The 23,108-nt window shown below is 51.3% G+C and overlaps 1 protein-coding gene across 10 annotated transcripts in view; it reads left to right on the forward strand.

Moving 5' to 3' along the window:
* The window catches only part of BAIAP2 (BAR/IMD domain containing adaptor protein 2), an 88,760-nt gene extending 65,776 nt beyond the window's left edge, over window positions 1–22,984 (forward strand). For 3 of the 10 annotated variants that reach the window (XM_073311967.1, XM_073311976.1, XM_073311977.1), the window contains 8 exons: window positions 2,861–3,088; window positions 4,116–4,317; window positions 5,653–5,854; window positions 6,725–6,793; window positions 8,053–8,218; window positions 9,467–9,562; window positions 11,399–11,433; window positions 19,559–22,984. In XM_073311967.1, coding sequence (XP_073168068.1) covers window positions 2,861–3,088; window positions 4,116–4,317; window positions 5,653–5,854; window positions 6,725–6,793; window positions 8,053–8,218; window positions 9,467–9,562; window positions 11,399–11,433; window positions 19,559–19,628 — 1,068 coding nt within the window. In that variant the 3' untranslated portion in view covers window positions 19,629–22,984. The other 7 variants (XM_073311971.1, XM_073311974.1, XM_073311968.1 and 4 more) reach the window with 7 other exon arrangements.
* The last annotated feature ends 124 nt before the right edge of the window (window positions 22,985–23,108 follow it).

Genomic DNA, 23,108 nt, shown 5'->3' on the forward strand with positions numbered 1-23,108 from the left:
TTGATCAGCTAATGAGTCACAAAACCAGACCAAAACCTGGTGCAGTGACCTTCCTCCTGAAGGGAGGTAAGAAAATTCCTGCTTCTCGTTTGCTCTTTGTCTCCGAGGAGCAGCGAGCGAGTGGCAGGGAACGTGGTGAGCTGTCTCCCTTTTGTGAGCCATTGTGATTGCTACCTTACAGCTCATCATTAACAAAGGAGAGGATTAAATAGGAAGGCTGTTGTTCCACGCTCCCACGTGCCCATTTAGCGCTGCCTACGGCTCTTAGGAACTGCTCTGCAGGGGGAGGACAGCCCAGAGCACTCCCCTGTCAGCTGGGACCTCGGGGCAGAGTTCTCTTGCCCCCTTGTGGTGCTCTGTTCGCTCACTTGGGTCGATACTGCGTGTTGGCGAGCATGCTGCTCCCTTAACGCAACAGCCGGCTGCCTGCGTGTGCTCACACTTCCACTTATTCCTGTTTTTTCCTACATCTCACTTCTAAGATCCATCTGTCAAGAGTGAGCTTTGAATAAGGGAGTAACATAAGAGTCCCAGTGAGTCATCGCTATCCTTACACTAGAATATATGCTGAGTCAAAACCCGACACATGTTACAATGGGATGAAGTGGGGTTGGGGTGGGGTAACTCTCTCCTGTTCAAAGATGTCGGTTCCAGAGCGCTCTCCAAGAGTCGTCCCTGCAGCCTCACACATTAAAACTGCTCGTTTGTGGAACCCAGACTTCATTGCGGTTTTCCACTGTGGCTTATCGCAGCAAAGTACGTGGAAGATTTTGTTAGAGGGAGTTTTGCAGGTGGCTCATCCACAGCGCGGGTGGATGGGGGCAGGCCCATTTCCAAGGCTGGCTAAGTTAACAAACAGCCATTTCCACCTAAGCAGCGCTACGTCTCCCCTGACGTGGCACGGCCTGTGACAGTCACGTGTGCAGCGAGGCCCCTGTCTCTTTGCTGAGGTCAATTGGCTTCGACATACACAGTGGAAATGAGACTAGGCGTAAATCGATCAGGGCTTTTCCTTAAGCCGATGGAAATGGTTTAGGGACTGACTTAAATTTGCCCAAAGATAATAGTAAAGCTTGAAGCAAACGGGTAAATTTTCACCCTGCAATAATGCTGCTTCATCTGTTAATGGAGTATGAGTTAATTTGCCTTCTGGAAGTGGCAGCTTGTCTGCTTCTGCTTCAGAGTCCGTTACAGCTCCTTCGTAGAGGTGACGTATTGTTCTCTGGTGCGTGTCCCTATTAGGGAAGCCATTAGGTGGGTGTGCTCTTGAGAGGTGGCACCTGCTCCTTCTGTGTTTGGATGTGGGAGCAATTCCTGTAGCATTGTCTGGGTTTTGCCTCCTTGGGAAACTAAACTACCAATTCCCCCGGTTCGACAGAAGCGACAGGTGTTAATTTAGGCAAGAAAACCTAGAAACAGAGTCCAGCCCCAGACCTCTGGGCTGGAGCATTGCCATGGCCTCTGAAGATGGGGGACCCCTAGAGCATCTGGCCTCCAATGCCTAATCGCAGCTGGCTGAGGCAGGCTGAAGACTGAGCTTCAGCCTCAAAAGCCTCGAGATTGGAGACTGCCGAGGTTGGGCAGCCCTGTCAGACTAAATGAGGCCCCTGTCTGCTGCCATCCAGTTCCCAGAGGGTTCATTGCATTTCTCCCCTCCCTGCGCGCAACAGATGGCGAACACTGCGTCTGCCTCTGTTTTAATACGCCGTGGTCAACGCTGTTCTGCTGGGTGCTTCTGACTCTCCCCGGGATTCCACCTCTGCAGTTCATTTTTTATTGGTGAGGCTTGCAAGTCTTCCAGCATGGACGCGACGTGCTGCAGGGACTCTCCCCTCTGCCTGCAGTCTGTCTCAGAATAACAGTCCTTCCCAGCCAGCCACAGGAAGACAGCTTACCTGCTGAGCCCCAACCCCCGCTGCTTAGCAATTTCTAGATTTCGGGGTGGGGGGGTACTTCTGAGGATTGAATAGTACAATACTGCCTCCAGCCACCCCCTTCTACAACATGCCCCAAACCTGTCTGCTCTGGCTGGCCCTGGGGGATGGCACAGCCTTGTCAGCATCACAACGCAGCAAGCTAGTTCAGCCAAATATCCAAACAGTAACTTTGGACTTTCCGCTCGCTCACCCAGCGAGAGCAGCGGTGTCCCCCGTGCTTTGTGCTCCAAGGAATAGCAATGGATGCCAAGCGATGAATGCTGCACGAACACAATTTATGAGCTACCAAGTCCCATACCACACGTGTTCTTCCTCAGCAAGGCTGGTGAGGAGCTGTCACTGGGCGGCCGCTGCTGCGTATCGGATAGTGAACTGGTGTGGCTTCCAGTGCACGCTTCTCAACTGAGCCTTTGATCGGAATATATTTCTTGGTGTACAGGAGAGTTCAGATAAACTGAATAGCCCAGCTCTCTCCTTCCCTTTCTCATTTGGCTAGTCCATTCTTCAAGCTGCCCCGCATGCAGAGTGTCTCAAAGCAAGCTAGGGAAACGAAATACCCTTACACTTTTCATGAGACTATACTGGCTCACCTGCCTTTCTGCACCCTATATTTATTGTAAGCTGCCGCACTCTGTCCTGTTTGTTACACACCCAGGTAGATAAATCTCACTTACTGCTCTCAGTAGATGGCAGAGAGGAAATCTGGGCCAGTGGCCCTTTTGTGCTCCAAGCCGGCTCTAGAGGCATGATCGTCGTGGTCTGCTTTCTATGCCTCCTGGAATCCAGTCTGAGGAATGTGTTCTTGGGGGGGCCTGGTTTGAGATGGGAGCTATACTGTGATCATTCTCTGCCCCTCGTCCTGAGAGGTGAGTGGATTTGTCTGCAGGTCTCTTGTATTCTCACTCTTCCCCCTTTGATTCTAGGGGAAAGAGATCTTGACACAGAAGCTCCCGATTTGGCAGCAGTCTTGCTCAGATCCCAACAAGATCCCAGACCGGGCTCTCCAACTGATGCAGCAGATGGCCACCAGCAGCAACGGCACAATCATCCCCAGCGCCCTGTCCACGTCCAAATCGAACCTAATCATCTCCGACCCTATCCCCGGGGCCAAACCGCTCCCTGTCCCACCAGAGTTGGCGCCCTTTGTGGGGGTAAGTGTGCAAGGCATCAATGGTGCCGTCCTGGCTGAGTAACGTTATGGGTGTACAGAGTAGCAGCCGTGTTAGTCTGTATTCGCAAAAAGAAAAGGAGTACTTGTGGCACCTTAGAGACGAACCAATTTATTTGAGCATAAGCTTTCGTGAGCTACAGCTCACTTCATCGGATGCATAGAGTGGGGAGAGAGCTCACGAAAGCTTATGCTCAAATAAATTGGTTTGTCTCTAAGGTGCCATAAGTCCTCCTCCTTTTCGTTATGGGTGTAGTGAGCCTAGCACAGTCCTGTCAGGCAAGTCACCTGCCAATAAGCTTTAGACCACATTCAGCGGTGGGGCTTTCAGGGAATCCCCTAGGGCACACTTTTGTGAAGGAGGCTGATGAGGGCCAGTGTGAAATGGACCATCCTGCTTTATCATGTCCTTGAGGTTTGGGTGACATTCAGTGCCTCCCCATGAAGACAGCCAGGATTTGCAAAGCTCCAGGGGAAGACAGGGACCACAGTTTGAACCCTGTGAGGGGGGCCGCAAAAGCTAGAATTACTTGGCCTTGCAGGAAGAGTTGGGGAGGGAACCTCAGAGGGAACTGCATGATCCAGTGAAAACTGCTTGGCAATGTAAATCAAAGGATGTTCCACTTGATGTAGTCAGTCTTTGGGACTTGCTGCTGGAGGGGATTGAACTGAAATCCTCTGGGTGGGCTTAGAAATGGGCTGTCTGAATGCTAGTATCCTGTTGAGAGAGTTGTTTGTAGCTCAGCCTGCTTGGCCTACACTGATCACGGCAGGAATCGGGAAGGGATCTGATCCCTCAAGCCACCCTGGATGGCTTTACCTCTCCTCCTAAAGCATTACGATCAGGCCATGGCTGGAGACAGGATACCAGATGCAGTAGATGGGGGGCCTGATCCTGTATGGCAAACAGTATTCTCCTAAAGCATGTGGGGGGCCCTTACAGAAATGTGACATCTATGTGACTCCACATCCCTGATGCCGAAATCTCCCATTGCCCTTTCTTCCTTCAGCGCATGTCCGCACAAGAGACCATTCCTGTGATGAACGGCGTCTCGGGCTCTGAGAGCGAGGACTACAGCCGCTGGTCCGAGATGAAGCCAGCCCAGCCGAAATCCCGATCTCCTCCCCAGCATCAGAAGCAACTGAGTGACTCGTACTCCAACACGCTCCCTGTGCGCAAGAGCGTCGCACCGAAAAGCAGTTACGCAACCAGTAAGGATTTAGCCTCTGTCAGATCAGAGAGCAGGGACGTAGCCGCTTCTCTCCAGGGGGTTATGGGTCAGCTGCTGACCGGAGGTAGGAGGAGCAGCAGTTAAGGGTCTTTGCACCTTAATGCAGTGGGAGGAGGCAAGGTGGGCTCAGGTGGCACAAAAGCGGGGACAATGGCTTCCTCCGTTAGTGACCGTGAAGTGTCACATGGTGACGGTAACAGCATGGTTGACTTCCTTAGTAACGATGCAATAACGCATGGCCTCTCCCAACAACCATGTGAGGCAGTGTCTTCGTTTTCACGCATCTTTGGGCAAAGGATTAGAAAATAAAGGGGGCAGATTTGGGTTGCAGCTTCCTTTGGAAGGAAAAACTTTCAGCCCTATGGCGGGATTTCTGATAAGTAAATCTGAAAGAATCTGGGAGCGGGAGGAGGGATGTAAACTCTTCAAGGCTGCAGCCATCTCTTTAGAGTGTGTTTGTACAACGTCGGCACAATGGGGCCCTGACCTTGATTGGGCCGCTAGGCACCACATCATGATGATGATTGATTGTCTCTTTGCATGATGGGATAGGGTCACTGGATTAAGCCAAAGATAGTGGGACCTTGCCTGCTGAGTCTTTATTCTGAATCTTTATGCTGTAGCTCACGAAAGCTTATGCTCAAATAAATTTGTTAGTCTCTAAGGTGCCACAAGTCCTCCTTTTCTTTATTCCTCTTACGCATCTGCATAGGACTGCAGGCCTATCTCAATGCATAGAGACAGTACCTCACACCTGCTTTAGTTCGCTTATCTGCTTCCCCGTGGGCATGTTTCCAGAAGGATCACGCAACTCTTTCCTCTGGGTTTTTCCCTTCGCTAATGTTAACATCTCAGAGCAAAGTGTCTGGAATAACAAATGAAACCTGGATGTAAACCATTACAAATAGACCTATTTGCATAATATTCAAGTAATACCTTAGCATAGAACTGCATCCATTGCATCGAAGGTGTGAAACGAGGAATGTCGAATGGGGGGGTAGCCATTAAGTTAATGTTCTGACCGTTTGCCTAAATACTCTCCATTGGGGGGAGAGTCAGAGGAACTGCACAAATCAGACTGGGTCCACTAAGTACATTCACTTAAGGTCTTTATAACAGACAGCTTAAATAAGAGAATAGCCAAGAATCTGGGCGGGTCTGAGCTGTACTAGCTAAAAGGGGGTTTGTTTTCCTTAATTGCAATACTGGCTGAGCCTTGGGTAGATTAATGACTCTAAATGCCACAGTAGAAACTGCCTAGGACCTGATCAGCCAAGTGGTCTGAGATTTTGGGGCTTTCTTTGTGTCTCACCAGCTGAAAACAAGACCTTGCCACGCTCCAGTTCCATGGCTGCTGGGCTCGAGAGGAATGGCAGGACAAGAGTACAAGCCATTTTCTCTCATGCTGCTGGTGATAACACCACCCTCCTGAGCTTCAAGGATGGAGACCTCATCACGCTCCTGGTGCCAGAGGCCCGAGATGGATGGCACTACGGGGAGAGTGAGAAAACAAAAATGTGAGCGTCTGTGAACTCCCTAGAACTACAGATGCCATCAGCACCTAACTCTTAAAATTGGAGTGGCTGGCGCACCAAAACTGCTTAGCTGCTAGCCAGTTTTTCCTGGCATCCCATCGTGCCACTTGGTTACTGTGGGAGGTTGAAAATTCTGAGCAAGACGAAATACCGGCTTTGCTGGCTGGTGTTTGGTAAAGCACCGACCTGTGGAGCAAGGCCAGGCTTTTGAGTGCTGGGACGACTGGGCTTCTCATCTTGACCCTTGATCCCCATTTCACTTCAGTGTCACACATGGGGGGGCTGAGCGTGGGGCCACTGCTAACGGCAGAATCATGGAGTGCTTGTGCAGCACTATCCGTAATACCAGCAACCTTAAATAACCTCCTTCCAGCGCCACAGAGCCTCCCAATAAAGCAAACGCTCCAGATGGTCTTGGCAGAGATCTGACCTGGCTGGGACTGCTGCTGGGGCCAGCAGCCTGCTCCTAATGGCCCGGGAGTGAGAAGCAATTTTAGTCCAGCATACAAAACCTGGAATCTTACATTTAAAAAAACCCAGTCCTGTTGCCTGCAAAAGTCCTCCCACATTTACCCCGGGGGCAGAGAGGAGGGAGAATCTGAGAGGGGGTGTTCTAGGCAGGGAATGGGCCTCATTGAATAGTATTCCTAAGATCCGGAGTTTTTACCACACTTGACTTTATTGGTTTGCAGTGCGTGTAGCACCCCTAGAAAGCCATGATCCGAATGATGGTCTCTTCTGTCACAGTGTAGTGTGGCGTGTAGCCGGAGAGTAATGTTCATAGATTCCTCCCTCCGCACATCTCCGCCTGAGAGGCTAGGTTTGACTCTGTCTTGTGGCTCTGCCTTACAGGAGAGGCTGGTTCCCTTTCTCCTACACACGGGTTCTTGACAGCGATGGAAGCGACAGGTTGCATATGAGGTAAAAACACCCCTTTAAAAAACATGCTGTCCCAGCTGCTGGTGCTGCGTGGTACCTGGTGACGTTCCTTTGCGTCTGGGGAAAAGCTCCCAGCGCTGACCAGCGTGCGTATGGGGCCCAAGGCGGTGATGGACTGTGCTTTTCTCAGCTGTTGAGCCAGTCCTATTATAGAAACGTTGTGAGATTTTCAGATGTTGTCTGTAGTTGAGGAACCCAGAGAAATGCGCAGGGAAGTGAGACTCCTCACCAGACGTGCATTGCATCAGACCTGGTCATATGGTGCCGGAACAACCAAGGAAAAGGCTCAGGATGTCCTAGGAGGCACCGGGGATGGGGGGAGACTCTCTCCCTTAGGGGCATTGGGAGGCTTTCAGGTGATCAGCATAAAGGGCTTATGAGTTGGGTTCCATTACAGTGGTGCAGGGAGCTGAGGGGCAAATATAGACCAGGCGGGCTGGGCCAAAACACGTGGCACCTCCCTCTGCCGGCTGTCCGACATAAGGGGAGTCTTTCCTGTGCTGTGGAGTGCATTGCAACCTGAATGAAACGGGGAGATTTATTTTCCAGTGGGCAGCAAGGTGGTGGTCAGGGCTTAATGCCAGCTTTGTGGAGAAATACAAAAGTCTTCATGAAATTCTCTCCGAGCTGGTCTCCATGCCCCAGTGGGGTTTAGCTGTGGATTCTGAGTGGTATCCGTGGTGTCGGCTGCATTAGAAATGCCTTTAAAAGGATTACAGTGTGGGAGGTTGTGATTTCCCTGCCCATTACTGCTAAACAGAAGGGGAGCCCTGATACAGGGAAGGCTGAGAACCACTGGATTAGTGTTATCTGCTGGAGAAGTGACTGACTGTAGAGGAGAAACCAGCTCTCCCAGAAGAGCTTGATGTATGCTCCAAAGCTTGTCTGTGTCTGTCTCTCTCTCTCTCACCAACAGAAGTGGGTCTAATAAAAGAGATTCTCACCTACCTTATCTCTCTAATTCCCTGGGCCCAACATGGCTACAGCAGCCCTGCATGTCTGCATAGAACTCGGTCACAATTGTGAAAGATAAATAATTGCCACTGGTTAGTGAGCGTCTAGGATAAAATGTGCCACGTGACTTCGCTGTGCTCCCTGCTTGAGGCCCCCGTGACACCTGGGCTGCTGCGCTAAATATATGGCTAGCACCAGTGCCACTGGGCAGGGTCCCGGGGAGCCCAGCAATGGCAGGGCAAGCGTGGGTGGGTGGCGGTTGATTTTATTATTTTTCCTGTTTGTAGCTTGCAACAAGGGAAAAGCAGCAGCACCGGCAACCTGCTGGATAAGGACGACATCGCCATCCCGCCGCCAGACTACGCTGTGTCCTCATCACGGGTCTTCCCCCCACAGCCTGTTGGCACTTTCAAACAGAGACCATACAGCATGGCAGTGCCTGCCTTCTCCCAGGTGAGGTGCTGGGAGCCCGGGGGATGGGTAGCCTGTGGCTGCCGAGAGCAAGTACACGTTAATCACTTCGTCATTGCTGGCAGCTGGGGAGCAGCTCGCTCCAGGGGGAGAGCTGCATGGAGAGCAGATGTTCTGGAGTATGGCGGGGCGGGGGAGAGTTATACTGAGCAGCCCTTGAGTGCAGTGAGAAATGGCTTTAACAGCAGCGGTGTGACTTGTGCGGGTAGGGGCGAAGCTGTCACGTTAGCGCATGTTGCTGCCCTCCATCAGTCGTGTGTTTTCCCTTGGGGATGCGGGAGTTGTACCCGATGTTTTTCCGTTCACAATAGACACTCTTGGGCGCTTTTGAAAATTTCACCAAGTCCCATTTTCATACATGACTTGGGAGCCTAAATACTATTGACTTTTGATGAGCCTTTGGCTCCCATGGGCCAGATTTTTAAAGGTATTTAGGTGCTGAACTTCTATTGAAATAATGGGAATTAGGCACCTAAATACCATTAAAAATCTGGCCCAAAGTCACTTTTCAAAATGGGGCCTAGGCTCCTAACTCTTTTAGGCCCTCTTGGACATTGTTGTTCTGGCCTTAACTAAATAAGGGGCATGGTTGCATTTGGAGAAAACACTTGGGGAAGGGTTTTAAAAAACAAACAAACCCCAAAAGCATCAACACAGCCTTTCTCCTACCCCCATCTTCAGGCAGCTTCAGGCTGTTGAATCCCCATTTAATGTAGCAAATCAGACAATGATTTCCAGACTCCTTTCTGCAGCCGCTGTGGGTCACTATATTAATCCAGGGCAGTGTTCCTGCGTGCCTTTAGCTCTGCTCTAGGTACGGGCACCTGCCTCAACCTGTTGGCTTGCTCTCATTGGCTGTTCAGATGTGCCCACAAAGGATGGGCATGTGGAATGCCGGTCAGCTGGGAAGAGGGAATGCACTAAACCAGGGAACGTAGGGAGTGCACCCCCAAGGAGACAACCTGTGCCAGTTTTCTCCCCATACTGAACAGAGTGGCCTTCCCTGGGTTCTGTAATGTGCAGCAGTGAGTGGGATGAGAGTTTTACTTACTGGCGTCTGTGTGGCCCTCGTACTGGTGGGAGCCCTGGCTTTTGCACCATGAAGAGTGGAAGTAAATGTGCTGAACTCTGGGAGGGTTTTAATTTTATTTTAAATGTTTTACTTTGATGTTGGCCTATTGCAAATGAATGAGGGTTACTCTCCAACAGGCCTGTGTTCATTATTTATAGGACTACCTTATGCCCTATGGTTGTGCAATTAAAGAATACTCCCGTGGCCTGTGCCAACTGCCATCTGCTCACTACAAGCCTTACACTAGGTCAACTGTAAGTCCAAACGAAAGCGATGTTTCCATTGGGGTTTACCAGCCTTGGCTGTTTTTGCCAGATTCTTTGTAGCTTACTCAGGGCTCCATGATCTTTCTCCTTCCAGTCCCTCTCTGAGGGGAACTAAAAAACTCTCCCTTCAAAACTTACAGTGGGAGAGAAAAGCCAAAGTGACTGGAGAAGATGAGCCAATTGGCTGACTTGGAGAAGATGGGTGAGACACACAGAATGGCACAAAATGGCAGCATAAACTCCCAATCGACAACACTTGCTGCTTCCATGAGAGCCTCCCACCAGAAATGAGTTCCTCACGGGTCGTATCCATAGATTTTTTTTTTTTTTTTTGAGGTGAAGAAAGCCCCTAGGGCTCCAGCCCAGCCCCACCCGAGACCAGCAGTTACATTAGCAAGGGGCTGTGACAAGAGCTTTAAAGAACTCCTGAGATGAGTAAGTTGATCCTTTGTCCTTGCTGGACAGAGCAGCATGAGACCACGTAGGGTTGTGAGGCAGGAAATTCTAGGCGGGGAGTTGGGGTTGGTATTCGTAGTCAAGAGGTAACTAGGCAGAATGGCCGCATCAGGCCAGGGACACAGGGCAGGGTTTTGACTTGAGAAAAACCAACCTCTCGGTTCAGAACCACCCTCCCCCAGCTTCCTGGGCCATGTCTGAATTACCGTGGGTCCTGGGCACTGACATGCCCAGCAGGCCCCGCAAACTGACTAAAAAATAATCATTCTGTTACTTGACTGGAACAGACGAGAAGCAAGTGTTGACGTTCAGTAGATCTGAGGCTGGCTCCAGCATGGGGCCACGCAGCGCCAGCTGCCACAGCCAGACTGCAAGTCCCAGGATGGGCCAAGCTTCCCAAGTCTGAAATTTGCCCCTTCTTGAGGCAGTGAGCAGGGGACTGGCCTGTTCACTCCTGGGCCACTCCAAAAGGAGCTTGCGAAGGGCTATGCCCAAGCTGGGAAACAGCCCTACTTCTGTGCCTGCAGCTGACGCAGAGTGGGGGAACAGCCTCGCATCTTGCTAGCTGGAGCCAGGTGAGCTGAACGAGGAACTGGCTCTTTGCAGGGGTGTTTGGCGAGGAGAGAGATTTGTATCTCAAATAATGTGTTCCCGGACTGGCCAGAGCCTGCTTCTCAGATCCCAGGGACCTGGGTAGCAGGTGCAGGACTCATTGGTCTTGACTCATAACCCAGAGCTACTGCAGTCTCCTCTGCCGGCCCCCCTTCTCCCGCTGCCTGGATCCTGGCACCCTGCATGGAATGGCCAGGGTGCCCTGCACCAGAGTGTCCCATCCATCTCTTCCACAGAAGGCTGTAGGCTGCCGCTTTCTGTCCTCCCCGGCCACCCACAGCATCATGCTATTCAGTACCAGTCCAAGCAGCCGACAGCCCGCAGCGCTGCAATTTCTGGTGGGATTCGGTTACGAGAGAAACACATTTTTCACAGACCATGTCACCAGTGTGTGCCTAACTTCTTCTTTTGTCCCTTTCAAAGTGCGTGTGACGCTCCTTGATAGCTACGGGATCTCTGCAGCAAGGTGGAGCTGGACAGCAGGAGCTAGATTCCCTCTGCCTTTGCTGTAACCCGCCTTGTGTAAAGTTACACGCTCTGCAGAGAAGAGTGTCACTTTACTCCATGATGCATTAAACCTCATTTAAATCACCTTCATCACTATCCACTTTCTAATACCCAGATGCTTCGGCTCTGAGCCTGAAAGCCATCGGGGCCCAGTGCATTTGCTTCTGTTCTTGTGTCCTTCCAGTGCCATCTAATGGCAAAGCCTGTCTCTCTGCCGTCTCACGGTTGGTTTCTCTTTTTCTCCCTTAGGGTCTTGAGGACTATGGGACGAGAGGTGGAAGCAGGTAAGCCTCTCTATTTCACATCGTGTTCAATAAAGTGAATCGTAATGTTCAGAGTGCTGGATACAGCAAACAACGCTGCAGTATCCCTTGGCAGGATGCATTCTGGGAGGTGGGTATACATTGGCACTCAGGTGGTGCAAGTAGGTGATGCTAGATGTGGCAGTTTAGAAGTATACAGAGTTAATGATGGAGTTGGATAATTTTAGGTGTTAATCAATCTGAATTTGTCATCTCTGAGCATGGGGCGACCAAGAGTCTCTTAAAGTCCAAACGTATCTAGCTTGTCGGCCTGTTCCAAGGACAGCTGTGGCCTCTCCCAGGGTCACTACTTGGCTCAGAGACTCTGGATCAGATGAGGAGTTCTCGTTTCTCAAAAGCAGGCTAAGCTGAAGGGAACATCAGCACAGCCAACTTCACATGCCACTGGTTCAAACTGGGGCAGCCTTACTCTAGGAACGTCCAGTATCTTCTCTTGGTACTTTCCCCTCTCGAAACTCACTCCACTCTCTCACCCCAATGGGGACTCAGCCCAAACTAGAACAGAATGGGAAGGTCTGTCTCCAAAATGCAGGCCCTCCTGCCTGCGTTCGGAACGCTCTCATTGCTAGAGGAAATGCAGCCTCTTGCCCTGGGATTGGGGTTCGTTAGTTTGAGCCCTGCATTGGTGGGAGGACCTGAAATATTTCTAAACAAAAATAGAAGAAACCTCCCACTTTTTTGTCATGTTGTGAGTGAAATGGCAACCTGTTGTGATGAGTAGGATCTGAACCTGAACGCCAGGGCTGCATGTGGTTCCTCTCCCTCGCTGGGGAACACCCAGAGAAGTCGAGCATGGAGAGCTCTCGAGATGGTTCGCTTTAAGCAAAAGTGTATTGCGCTCTGTGTTCTCAGCCCCCTGCTTTAGGGAAGTTGTAGGGTAAAGTGAGGACTAACCTGAGCTCCAGAAAAGGGATACTGCATTGCAATAAGCTTGTTGTCCATCTGACGCTCTTTGCAGTGAAGTGCAGTCTGGCAGTCTTCCTGTGCTTTCTATTCCACAGTGGCAATGGCACTTTGGTATCCACTGTCTGAGGACACCTGACTAGAAATGGCAACTGCTGCTTTGAAGAGCTTTCTGCTTCTTTCCCTCTTTTCTTTTCTCCTTTTATACTTCTTCTTAGTTTTGGATTTTTAACTCTTGTGATCATCCAAGGAAACCATGGTGCTGCTACCTTCCCCTCCCTGATGTTTACAATGCCCTTGTTTTGTGAAGCCTTTCAGAGCGGAAACTGCCAAACTGTGTGTGCTAATTTTTGGAGCAGCCTGGATGCAGTTTACAGTTACTGGGCAGAACCAGTTTTTGTACTTTGTGAATGTTCAAAGATGCACTATCCCTTTTCTGAGGCTTAACATGAGCCACACTGTATTAACAAAATAGAAGAAACCATTTCCAACACTGAACAAATACGCATGGCCTATGGTATACGTACTGTTACTTTAACTATCTTTTCCACTTCATTCAGATGCCAATTTCCTGTTTTGTACGGGGAAGGCAGGTGTAGACGCCAGAGAGGTTTGGTCATTTCCCTCTCTGGGTGGCATCCACTTTAACTCAACCAAACTTTACAAGGTTGCTTTAAGAAAAGTGGATAGTGCTGAGGTTTAGACCTCAGATAGAAATAGTTGGTTCTTGGTGGGGGTTGGACAGTTACTCTGCTCCATCTAATTAAACCACCAGGGCTGACTCAACCAGCATTGTTGGAAGGTTCATTCTTTCTTTTGTTGTATATTTTGTAGCGAGGTATTGTTACCTCACGCTCGTGCTCTGGGGGATAAATCATGGTATTATGCAGCTTGCCAGAGCAATCCAAAGACTTTTTGCATTTTGAAATTGGACTTTAAAAAACAACTGTGTGTTGGTTTGGTTTTTCTTGGGGTGGTGTGGGGGGGAGAAGAATTCCAGTGTTTAACTTCCTAAATCCTGTCAATCTTCTTTGTGTGTCTTGATAACTTCAGAGACAAACACGGTAGGATTGGAATTAATGGCTACTGGTATTGCTTCTTCAATCACTGAGTGCGGAGAAGTCAGTAAGTGGCTCACACCCAGAGTACAGACTTAACCCTTTCAGTTCCGGTGAAAGTCTTCTTCATTGCAAAGCTGTACACACTTCCTCTTTCTGTGATTTTTAAAACCTCTTTACATGCCTGTTTACTAGGACATTGCTGGCAATATACACATACACACATACACACACACAGAGACACACACACACACACACACAGAAAAGGGGTTTTTTTTTGTTTTCTATAATAGACTATGGGCATATGTAGTAAGAACCTCCTGTGTTGATGTCATAATTTTGCTAAAGATTTTTAATCCAGGATATTCCGTGCTAAATGAATGAATGTAGAAAATTAGCAAAACTTGTATGAAGATTGTAAAGTGCTGAAAACCTTTTTTAAAAGCTGAAGAGAAATGTGCCCTGTACTGAGTTATTGTTTGAATAAAAGTTTTATTTATTGCATTGAGTTGGGCCTTGGTGGTTTTTTCAGCTTTCCTGCCTATATCACTGACCAATCACCAAACTGCCTCTGCCATATTTTTTTTCCCATTCCCCATGATATTGGAGGGCCAGAAAATGACTTTTCTCCTTGCCCAGTTTCTCTGGTCAGTTTTCAGGTCTGGCAGCTTGCATTAAAGTCCATTGCTGAATGAAAGCAGCTGCAACAGTGTTTAAATGCATAGTCCCGATGCTAAGCCAGTGTCTTGATTTGTCTTGAAAGACTCGCTGTTGCAGGTGAATGGCTTGCTGATCTCCAGTACAGGATAAACCTAGAATTAGTTGCTTTGCAATATGGCTTGTGTGTAATACCACAAAACCAAATGCAGCTCTTTCCAAACTGCATTTGGGTGTCACTCAGGAGGTTTGAATGCTGTTAATTGAAAGTAAATGGTCCTATTTTTTTTTTCCTCTGCAAACTTAAATGAAGGGGAAAGTCTGAGTTCTGAGAAGAGTCCAGTGCAGGGTGGGAATGCTGCAGGGTAACTTTCCCATGGCTGACATGTAGAGGATCTAACTTAATTGTAATCTTCACGAGGGGGTTGTGATGAGGAAGAGTTTGTGTTTTAAGAGTTTGTATCAGTGATAATTATTAATAACAAATACAACTTTTTCTTTTTTGCATCCTGTGTCTCAAGAAGCATGTTAACCCAGCCAGTAACATCTCCTGGGAGTGGAGCAAATCTCAGGGGAGCAGCCGGCTCCCAGCCTAGCTGCTTCTCTCCTTAACCAAATACCCTTTTTATTTCTCACTAAGGCTGCTGTGTGCGTATTAAACACATCCTACAAACTGCCTTTTGTTTCCATTACAGCCCCGATGTTGAAGTGGCCAGGTTTTGATGTCCCTGACTAGTTAGTAAGTTCACAGTTTTATGTGCCAAACCCCTCGTTCTTGCAGTGCTATGTACTGACTGGCCCGAAGCCGGGGGCCCAGCACCATACTAATGAACTGATGAGGGAGGGAGAAAAATGGGTCACTGATGGTCACAGTGAGCAGATCAATCAGTGCAAACACTGGACGGGCACTGACTTGTCCTTCACCAATGTCCATGGCCAGGCAATGCCAGTCAGTTCAGAGCACAGCTCCTCACTTGCACCTGAACCCATTGGTGGAAGCTTCTCTGCCTCCCTGGGGCTCCTGAAATGGATTCCTATTCCTACACTGTCATTCCGTATAAAGCTCCATGTGCCCGTTTCTCTAGCCACACCTATATCTGCACGGCTCGATGCATAGCACCTGCCCCATCTCCCCCCCTCCCTCCCGCACTGCTGGGGCAGGACAGGTGCAGCATTCTGGTTTCATGCTTCCGTGTCTGGGCAATGAGCATCATTGGCCTATTCCTGCTTTTTAGAATTCTCCCCTTTAAATAATGACCCACCTTGGTTTTAGGTTTTCAGTGAGTCCCAGCGTCGTCGTCTGTCACTGGGTCACGTTGACTTTCACCGCATCAGACGCACCTCTGGTGATTGGCACTTTATTGCTGTTTTGCACGGTCTTTTCCCCGGCGTCTGACATGTAGGGTTAGAAAACCTACATTATCAGTAGTTAAATAATAGGGGGTGGTCATAGCGTTAATGTTCATTGCCCTCCACTCTGCAGAGCTGCGGGTCAGCATTGTGACCATTAGTTTGGTAGCCTCCATCTAGTCCTGGATGCCTGATTGGTGGCCTTTTGTTCAGCAGTCGCCAAGGCCTGTTGTATTCGTGGGTCCTGGAGGCTAGTAGTGAGCAGCATTGGCGGGAGGGCAGGGGAGGTTTCCTTGCATAGCACCTGCTGGTTTAAGCCTCTTCCAGGAGCTCCACTCTCACCCCAGATACCTTTTTGCACTTCCCCCCCCTAATCCTGAAGTTCTTTTTTGAGTCTGAGATTTGGGGAGGGGGGCGGGTGCTGCAGGCTCTGATCCACCTCTCTGCTTTGCCAGAACAAAGAGAGTTAAATAATCCCTGGTGAGTCAGTAAGTCACCTTTTCATTTCTTTCATGTGAAATCAATTCTCCAGCATCCTAGGAAAAAAGTAAACTGAGAATCTGCATAAATTAGGTGGGAAACGAATCGCTTTGGCTTGAAAACAGGGAGTTTAATCTTCTCGCCGGAAACCAAGCCACGATGTAAAGCGGAGAGCTGGTGCTGTACCAGGCAGCTGGGCCTTGGGGAGAGGAGCGATTACCCTTCCCGTAGCACTGCTGGAAGGCTGAGCCACTGTTCCTGGGTTAGTGCTGGGGTCTGAGGCTCTGGATTTTAAACAGAGACTTCGTACTAGTAGTGTGTTGGCCAGCAAGGCCTCTACCCTGCTCTCTGGCCCAGGGAGCACTGGGGCAGCTGCTGACTCATGTGTTTGCTTGGTGAGTGTGGGGATAACCCAGAGAATCACAGTGAGAAAAGGAGGGCCAGATCCCTGCTCCTATAGCCTCCTCCCCCACCCCCCTGTATTTCTCCGCCTTAATCAAACTGTTCTGTCCTGGGTTTCCTGAACCCCACCCCCTACATGCACGCACTCCAGCCCACCTGACCCCTATGGGGACCGTTCAGCATGCTTCTCCTTAGGTTACATTTTGCTAGACCGAGTGTTTCAAGACACTGAGGGCATGCAAGGAGCCGCAGTGAAACCCTGGAGCACCGGCTTTAAAAGGGGGGGAGGAGCAGAGGACCAGCACCACAGAAAGGCTCCAGCTCTTGCTTTGCAGCCAGGCTGGGAGTGTTACCGAGCAAGACTTTAAGGGGACCCTCCAAGGCTCCTTGCCTGCAACCAGGGCCTCTGGGCACAGAAGTGCAGCCCTCAGAGCTGAGAGGAGTTGCAATTCACAGGAAGCAACTCAACATTCAGATACTCCGAAAGTAAGCTCCTTAAAGATCCCTCCCCCTCCACCAGGAACCTCTCTCGTGGCTTCGTGCTGAGCGGTCTCTGTGCCCCAGTGAGAGACGCATCTCCTGGGTGCCTCACCACTCCAGCAGCCCTAGGAGATTGAAGGCAGCATTTGCTCTTTAGCAAGTAACTGTTGAGCCTAAAATTGTTGAACTGTGCCAAGTTTTAACCTCACTTGTGCTTTTCCCCCCATGTTTGCCTCACCCAGCCTGACTGTCAAACAAGAATAGGATCTCTGGTCAACACCCTCAGCACCATGTACGGGTACATCTACACCATGGGGGGAAACCCCATAGCAGCCTCTCTTAGCACCCAGGTGTACAGCTGCAAGCTTCTGCTACGGCCCTAAAACTGAGGAGATGTTCCAGCTCGGGCTCTGAAGCCTGCGGGGAAGGGTGGGGGCAGACCACCTTGGCCCATGGGCTCAGCAGGGGGGACTAGTCAATTTGCAGAGTGGAAGGGAGAAGAGCCCTGGTCTGGAACGGGGAACAAGTGGCAGGACAGAGCTGGGTGGGGGTGGGGTGCAGCTGCATGCAAAGAGCTCCTTGGAGCTGCCCTAGCATTTACATCCTAAAGTGCATCCCAAACCTGTCGGCCTCTGGCAGCCCTGCACATACCCAAGGGGTGCGGCCACCGGGTGTGGGAAGCAGCCCATGGGGGTCTGTGCACTGCAGTAGCTTCTCTTCATCCCCTCAGAGCTGTACGTTGTCCTCCACCCAGGCATGCTTCAGTGGGAGTTGTCCTGACCTTCTCTTTGATTCCCCCCCCCCCACTGGTGCCAAAGGGGTTGGAAGCCAAAGGGTGTAATAAAGTAGGGGAGCAGCCTGTCCTCTTGGGGGAGGGTCTCCTGGATTAGCCTGAGTGGCCTTGCCTTTAGGGGGGCAGGAGCAGGAATGACCCAAGGTAGAGGGTTCAGTTGAGGTCAGCATCTCCTGAGCAAGCGGGCAGGAGGTGTGGCTGTTCTCTCCGCTCCTTGGGTGGTGGTCAGCTAGTTGCATTCCTGACGGATCCTACCCAGCCATGACTCGTGTCTCCTCTAAGCCTGGTAGGAGAATGTGTTTGATGCTGTCTGTCTGCAGAGCTGTTGTCAGTAATGTACTGTGGTGTAGGATTCCCCTTCTCCCTCCCCCCCCCCCCCCCCCGGTGGTCTGCAGATACTGACTGGCTCAGGGGCAGGAGCAGACAAAGGCCCTGGGATGGGGTAGGTGGGGCCCCGAGGACGCTTCCTTTTTCCTTGAGGGTATTTTTGCGCTGCTGTTTTCAGAGCCAATCTGTATTTTGCTTTATTAATCTCCTGTGCTCTTTCCTAGTGCTGGCCAGGCTGAGGAGCCATCCAGGGGGAAAATGGTCCAGGCTAAGGGCCCCCTCCCCCGTGCTCTGGCTGACTCCTCTCCTCCACCTGCTTCTCTGCACAGACTCCTCGGCCTGTTTAGGGGGTGCCCAGAGCTGATGCAGTTGAGGGAGTGAGCTGAAAATCCCAGGTGGGGGGGTCTCCAGAGCTCCAGGAAGGGGAGGCCTGCTGAGGGCGTGAGCACCCTACTTGGTTATCAAGTAGTTGCAAGGTCAATACAAGTGCCAGGGGTTAATAAATCAGGATCATGAATACGCATCTGCCAGCCTGCTGTGCGTATAAGATGTAATACACAGCATTTGTGTCTTTGAAGCGTTAACTAAGCTGCGTTTCTTTTGTGTGGCTAAAGGACTGTAACTGGAATGTCTTTGTTTAAATGTCTGGTCCGACCAAATTTAAGGTGTCTCCTTTCATGCCACCTCCCCTTGCAAATCTCAGCTCAGCTGATGTGAAACTCCCAGATCACGTGCCAAGATAAATCAGTGAGCTTCCTCCAGCTGGCTTGTCTGGGTGGAAACCACCATCCTTCCTGCTGCAATGAGGCTTAGTTGAGCTCTGACTACCCTCCAAGAGTCTGTCCTGTGCGCAGTGATAACTAGCTGCGGTGCAGACTCCTCAATCTCCTAAATTTCCTCTCTGCCATCACAATTGTCACACTCCTGGGGGCTGAGATCAGGTAGAATGTCACTGTAATCCCTCAGCTTCTCTGTTAAAGGAACATGGGTCTGTACTTCCAGGAGTCCTGATCCTAATGCATGGAAGGGGTCATTGGTTGGTGTTTGGGGCTTCCCCCAGCTCCCTGGAATCTGAAGGAGAGGGGGTTTCAGCCTTTAGGGTTTTAAAAATAGCCTGGACAAGTAGGAGTATCATAGGAACCAATCCTGCACTCCCCAGATCACCTCAAAACTTTTCTCTGTCTCTAAATGCTGAGAGGAGCTTCCCTCTCCCAAGTACAAACCCCCCATGGTAGAAATCTCTGTGACAATCCAGCGCTGTAGCGTTAGCCCTAAGGGGTTTTTCTTGTTCGAGGAAGCAGAGTAAGTCCATTCACCCATTTCTTACAGAAGTGCCACCCAGTGGGTGAGCGAGGTGAGGCGGAAAGAACCTGCCATGCTGGGACTCGGTATGTTCCGCTCACACACGCTGTGCGGTTAGGTTTCGAATACGCTAAAAGCAAAGCCAGCCAGGCAGGAGCGTGTGCCCAGCCTGTCACCTGCTGCAGTGTTTGCTGCTCTCAAAGCCCACGCAGCCTAGGGAAAGCTGTGTGTGCCTCACCAGGTTGTCTCTCTTGCTGTCCTATTGTACTAGCTGTCCTGCTCAGTGGATACACTCCTCCCCCCCGCTGACCTGTGCCTTCCTGTCTCTCTGCAGAAATCCTTTTGCCAACATCCAGCTGAAACCAACAGTGACCAACGACAGGTCAGCTCCCTTCATCAGCTGATCCCTGGGATTGCTGGAGCCAGCAAGCGCCTCCCGCCTGCACTGCTATATCTGACCCACTATAGCCTCCTTGTTTGCAAGTCTGTCTTTCCAGAACTTTATGTTTAGGCTGCATTTACACCTGCTACTGCTGCGTGGAAGCCAAGGGCTAAAGCTGGTGTTTTGATGGAGTCTCCTCTAGAGCCAGTGTATTCAGCGCAAGGGGGTTAAACTCTGTTACCGTTCGTTCCAGGTGTGGAAGGAACAGCAGTCCCGGCCCTGGATTCCCAGCCTGTATCTTCCCACCCTGTTCAGTTCTCCTGAGGTTTAGTGATGGACTATCTCCTACATGGAGCAAGATACAGGGCAGGGCAGTGTAACCCTCACCCCAGCCCTCTAAAAGGATGTCTGCAGGGCAACTGGGACAGAGACTCCTGGCCTAGGCCCACGGCCTTACACACTACCCCTAGTGGTGTGGGTCAGGTCTACGCAGCTTGTGCTAGCATAAGCCTTACTAACACCCCTCTGTGGAGCCGGGTGGACAGGGCTCGTGTCTCCCTGCAGTGTAGACACAGCCAAGGTTTGCGGAACCCACCTTGATGCTGTTTAGAGCTGACGAGGGCAGTGAGTGGCTAAGCCTTGGCCCCTTCCCTTCTTCGGGCCTGCAGCCATTCTTAGCCCGTGGAACAGCGGAGCCATGCAAAGCGCCGCTGTCCTCCCTCACCCTGCTGCTCAGGGCTGGCTAGCACGGCTCAGCTGCTCCCAGGCAGGCCTGCTCAACTTCAGCTAAACAGTTGCAATGGGTTTTACACTCAACGCACCTGGTGCAATCTGTATTTTATTTAGCTCTGTCAGGTACTATTCACCCTAGAACACCCCCTAGGCAGAGGCGACCAGTAATACTCACCCTCTTACCGGTAATGCCAGAGACCTGCAAGACCCAAGCTGCAGCTGCAGCCAGCTTTCGGGGCTGAAGGCGGGAGGGTCTGTGTGACTTGAAAGGTGCTGGGCTGCAAACATTCCAAGTCCCTGAGGCCACCCCCCCTGCTAGTAGCTACTTCCCCAGGTGTCACTAGTGTCTGCCTTCCAGGCCCCTATAAGTGACTGGCTGAGAACTTGGGGCAGCTGTAGACTAATGCTTCCAGGGCCTGGTTCTGGTCCCAGGGCCTGGTTCTGGTCCCAAGCCCAGGCTCCTCTCGCAAGTGCTTGGTGTATGTTTTAGAAGAGCAGGTGTCAGGCTCTTTACTGAGAAACCTCTGTCTTAGCTGAGCTCTCTTCCCCCTTGTTTGTTACTAAGATCGCTGCTGCTCAGATAGTGCCTCTCTGCCCTCAGCTCGGCATAGACATCGCAGCTCCACCCCAGAGCTTGCGCCAAGGGTCCTGTGGAGCAGCAGCCTTGTGTCCTTCCTAAAGGATGAGGGAGGAGAAAGGGGGGGAAGAAAGCGTGACCAGGACCTGCAGCGGGCCTGGGTCGTTCCCTGCCTTGCTCCATCACAGGCCAGATTAGAAATCAGGGCAGGAAGCCCAGACAGTGCCTGTGGCAGGGGTTGCCCTCTTCAGTGTTTGTCCATTTGCACTTTTTTTAAAATGGCTAGATCGCAGAGCATGAGAGCTGCCGGTGCTTTACGGCGCTGTACAGTTAGCCCCTGATCCGCTTACGCCGCATAGCGAACGAAACCAAATGCAGAGTCCAGTGTTTGTATTTTTATATAAAGGAAAGTATGTTGGACCACTCTAATCGATGGCTGCTTGCTGCAGCCGCTCTGAGCCCTTCGCCCCACCTAGGAACGCTGGCTTAGTTCTCCGCTGTTGGCCATAGCTTCTCTTTTCTAAGCTGGAGGAGACATCTCACTGAAGGCAGGGGGAGCTCCTGAGCCCTGCAGTGGGCCCCAAGCTGCAGTTACTCCCCGGGCTGCCTTGCACGGCTGTGGGTGAAGCTGGATGGTACTGCCCTGGGGGGTTAAATCTGTCCAATGGTGTCGTCTCAAACTCTCCCATCTGCTCTTCGCGCCGCTGCGCACTGCGACTTCCCCCGCTTTTCAGCGGCATCAGTGAGGGCTCGGGCGGGCTCCTCTCACTGAGGTGACGCGAGGCCATAACGCTGTCACTCAGAGGTATGAAGACTCCCTGGTGCCCGAGGGCTGCTGTTTAAACCGGCCTAACCCCTCAAGACAGTGGTGCTAGGGAACAGCCTCAGCAACGCATTACAGCTGCCCCCCTGCGGCAGGCTGAGCCTAGACAAGCCCTGAGACTGCACTGCTCTGAACCAGGCGCCCATGCAGTGCCAAGCACAAATACAACACCCTGGAAACTACCAGGGGCAGCACAAGTGACCGGCCTCAGTTTTCTGCTGTCCTAGTCCTCTCTGGGCCTGGTCCCTGCACCCAGTCCTTGCTCACTTGTTCATTTTCCTGCTCCATGAGTGAAGTTCTGCCAGGCTGCAGCCCTGCAGATGCAGTAACTGGCTCATGTGGGCCAAGGCCAGATAAAGGCATAAGCAATATTGTCCCCGGTTTAGGGCTGCAACTGCTAGAGGCCTAGGATGAGCCCAGCATCTTGTCCATGAGCGCTGAAAATGTAAAGGAGTGGTGCTGATGCTTGCCTGAGTGTGCAGGCAGCCTGAACCAATCGATGTGAGCTGCCCACTCCAGCTTAACTCTGCCACCCCCTGGGGACAGCTCCAGCCGTGGTGTGCCTGAGGCCCCATATTGCCTTAATTCCTCCCTGGGTGGCCCAAAGACTCAGAACTGCTGCGCAAATGGGCCCTGAGTGAACTTGAACCTGGCCTCCCAGAAATCATGGGACCAAGGAGCTTGGCACAGCTACGGGGCTCTGCTGGGACACGCCCCATCCTAATGGCGCTGGGCGTGGGTCTTTTGTCCTGGAGCTTTCCATATGGTGCCCACCATCACGCTGTGCCTTCCTGTGGTGTGAGCGAGAGGGTTTGTGCACAGCATCCGGCACTGCAGTCACTGGCCCACAGGCTCGGAGCCTAGCCAAGTGACCTAGGACTGGTCACTGCTCCCCTCCCAACAGTGCGAATGCACTGGATCCCGTGCACATGGGTGAACCCACGTGCCAGCGAGGGCTGAGGGCTGCTTTCATGGTGGTTCATCATGGCACTGCCTGGCCTACTCCCAGCACTTGTTCAAACCCTCCCAGACAAGCTGCCTCGCCTGGAGGAGCCTGCTTAGCCTGAGCGCTTTGAACTTGGGCAACCAAGCTTCGCTTCTCAACCAGCATGGCCCGGTAGAGGTGCTAGGCCACCGCTCTGGCTGCTTCCCTGCGCTTTCTAGTCAGGCTAGCAGCTGCACCATGTACCCTGAAATTGCTATTTTTCGAAAAGTAATTTATGAGCAATAAACCCCACAAATCCTTGGCCTTGGTGCATGACTCTTCTTTTCCGCGTGAAATTGGTGTCTCTCTTGCAGCTGGTAAGGAGCAGGGCTTCAGGGGCTGTAGTTCTCTTCCTTCAGGCGCATCTGTTCATTGCCAGGGTCAC

The sequence above is a fragment of the Lepidochelys kempii genome, chromosome 14 (assembly GCF_965140265.1).
Source record: "Lepidochelys kempii isolate rLepKem1 chromosome 14, rLepKem1.hap2, whole genome shotgun sequence".
Classification (NCBI taxonomy): Eukaryota; Metazoa; Chordata; order Testudines; family Cheloniidae; genus Lepidochelys; species Lepidochelys kempii.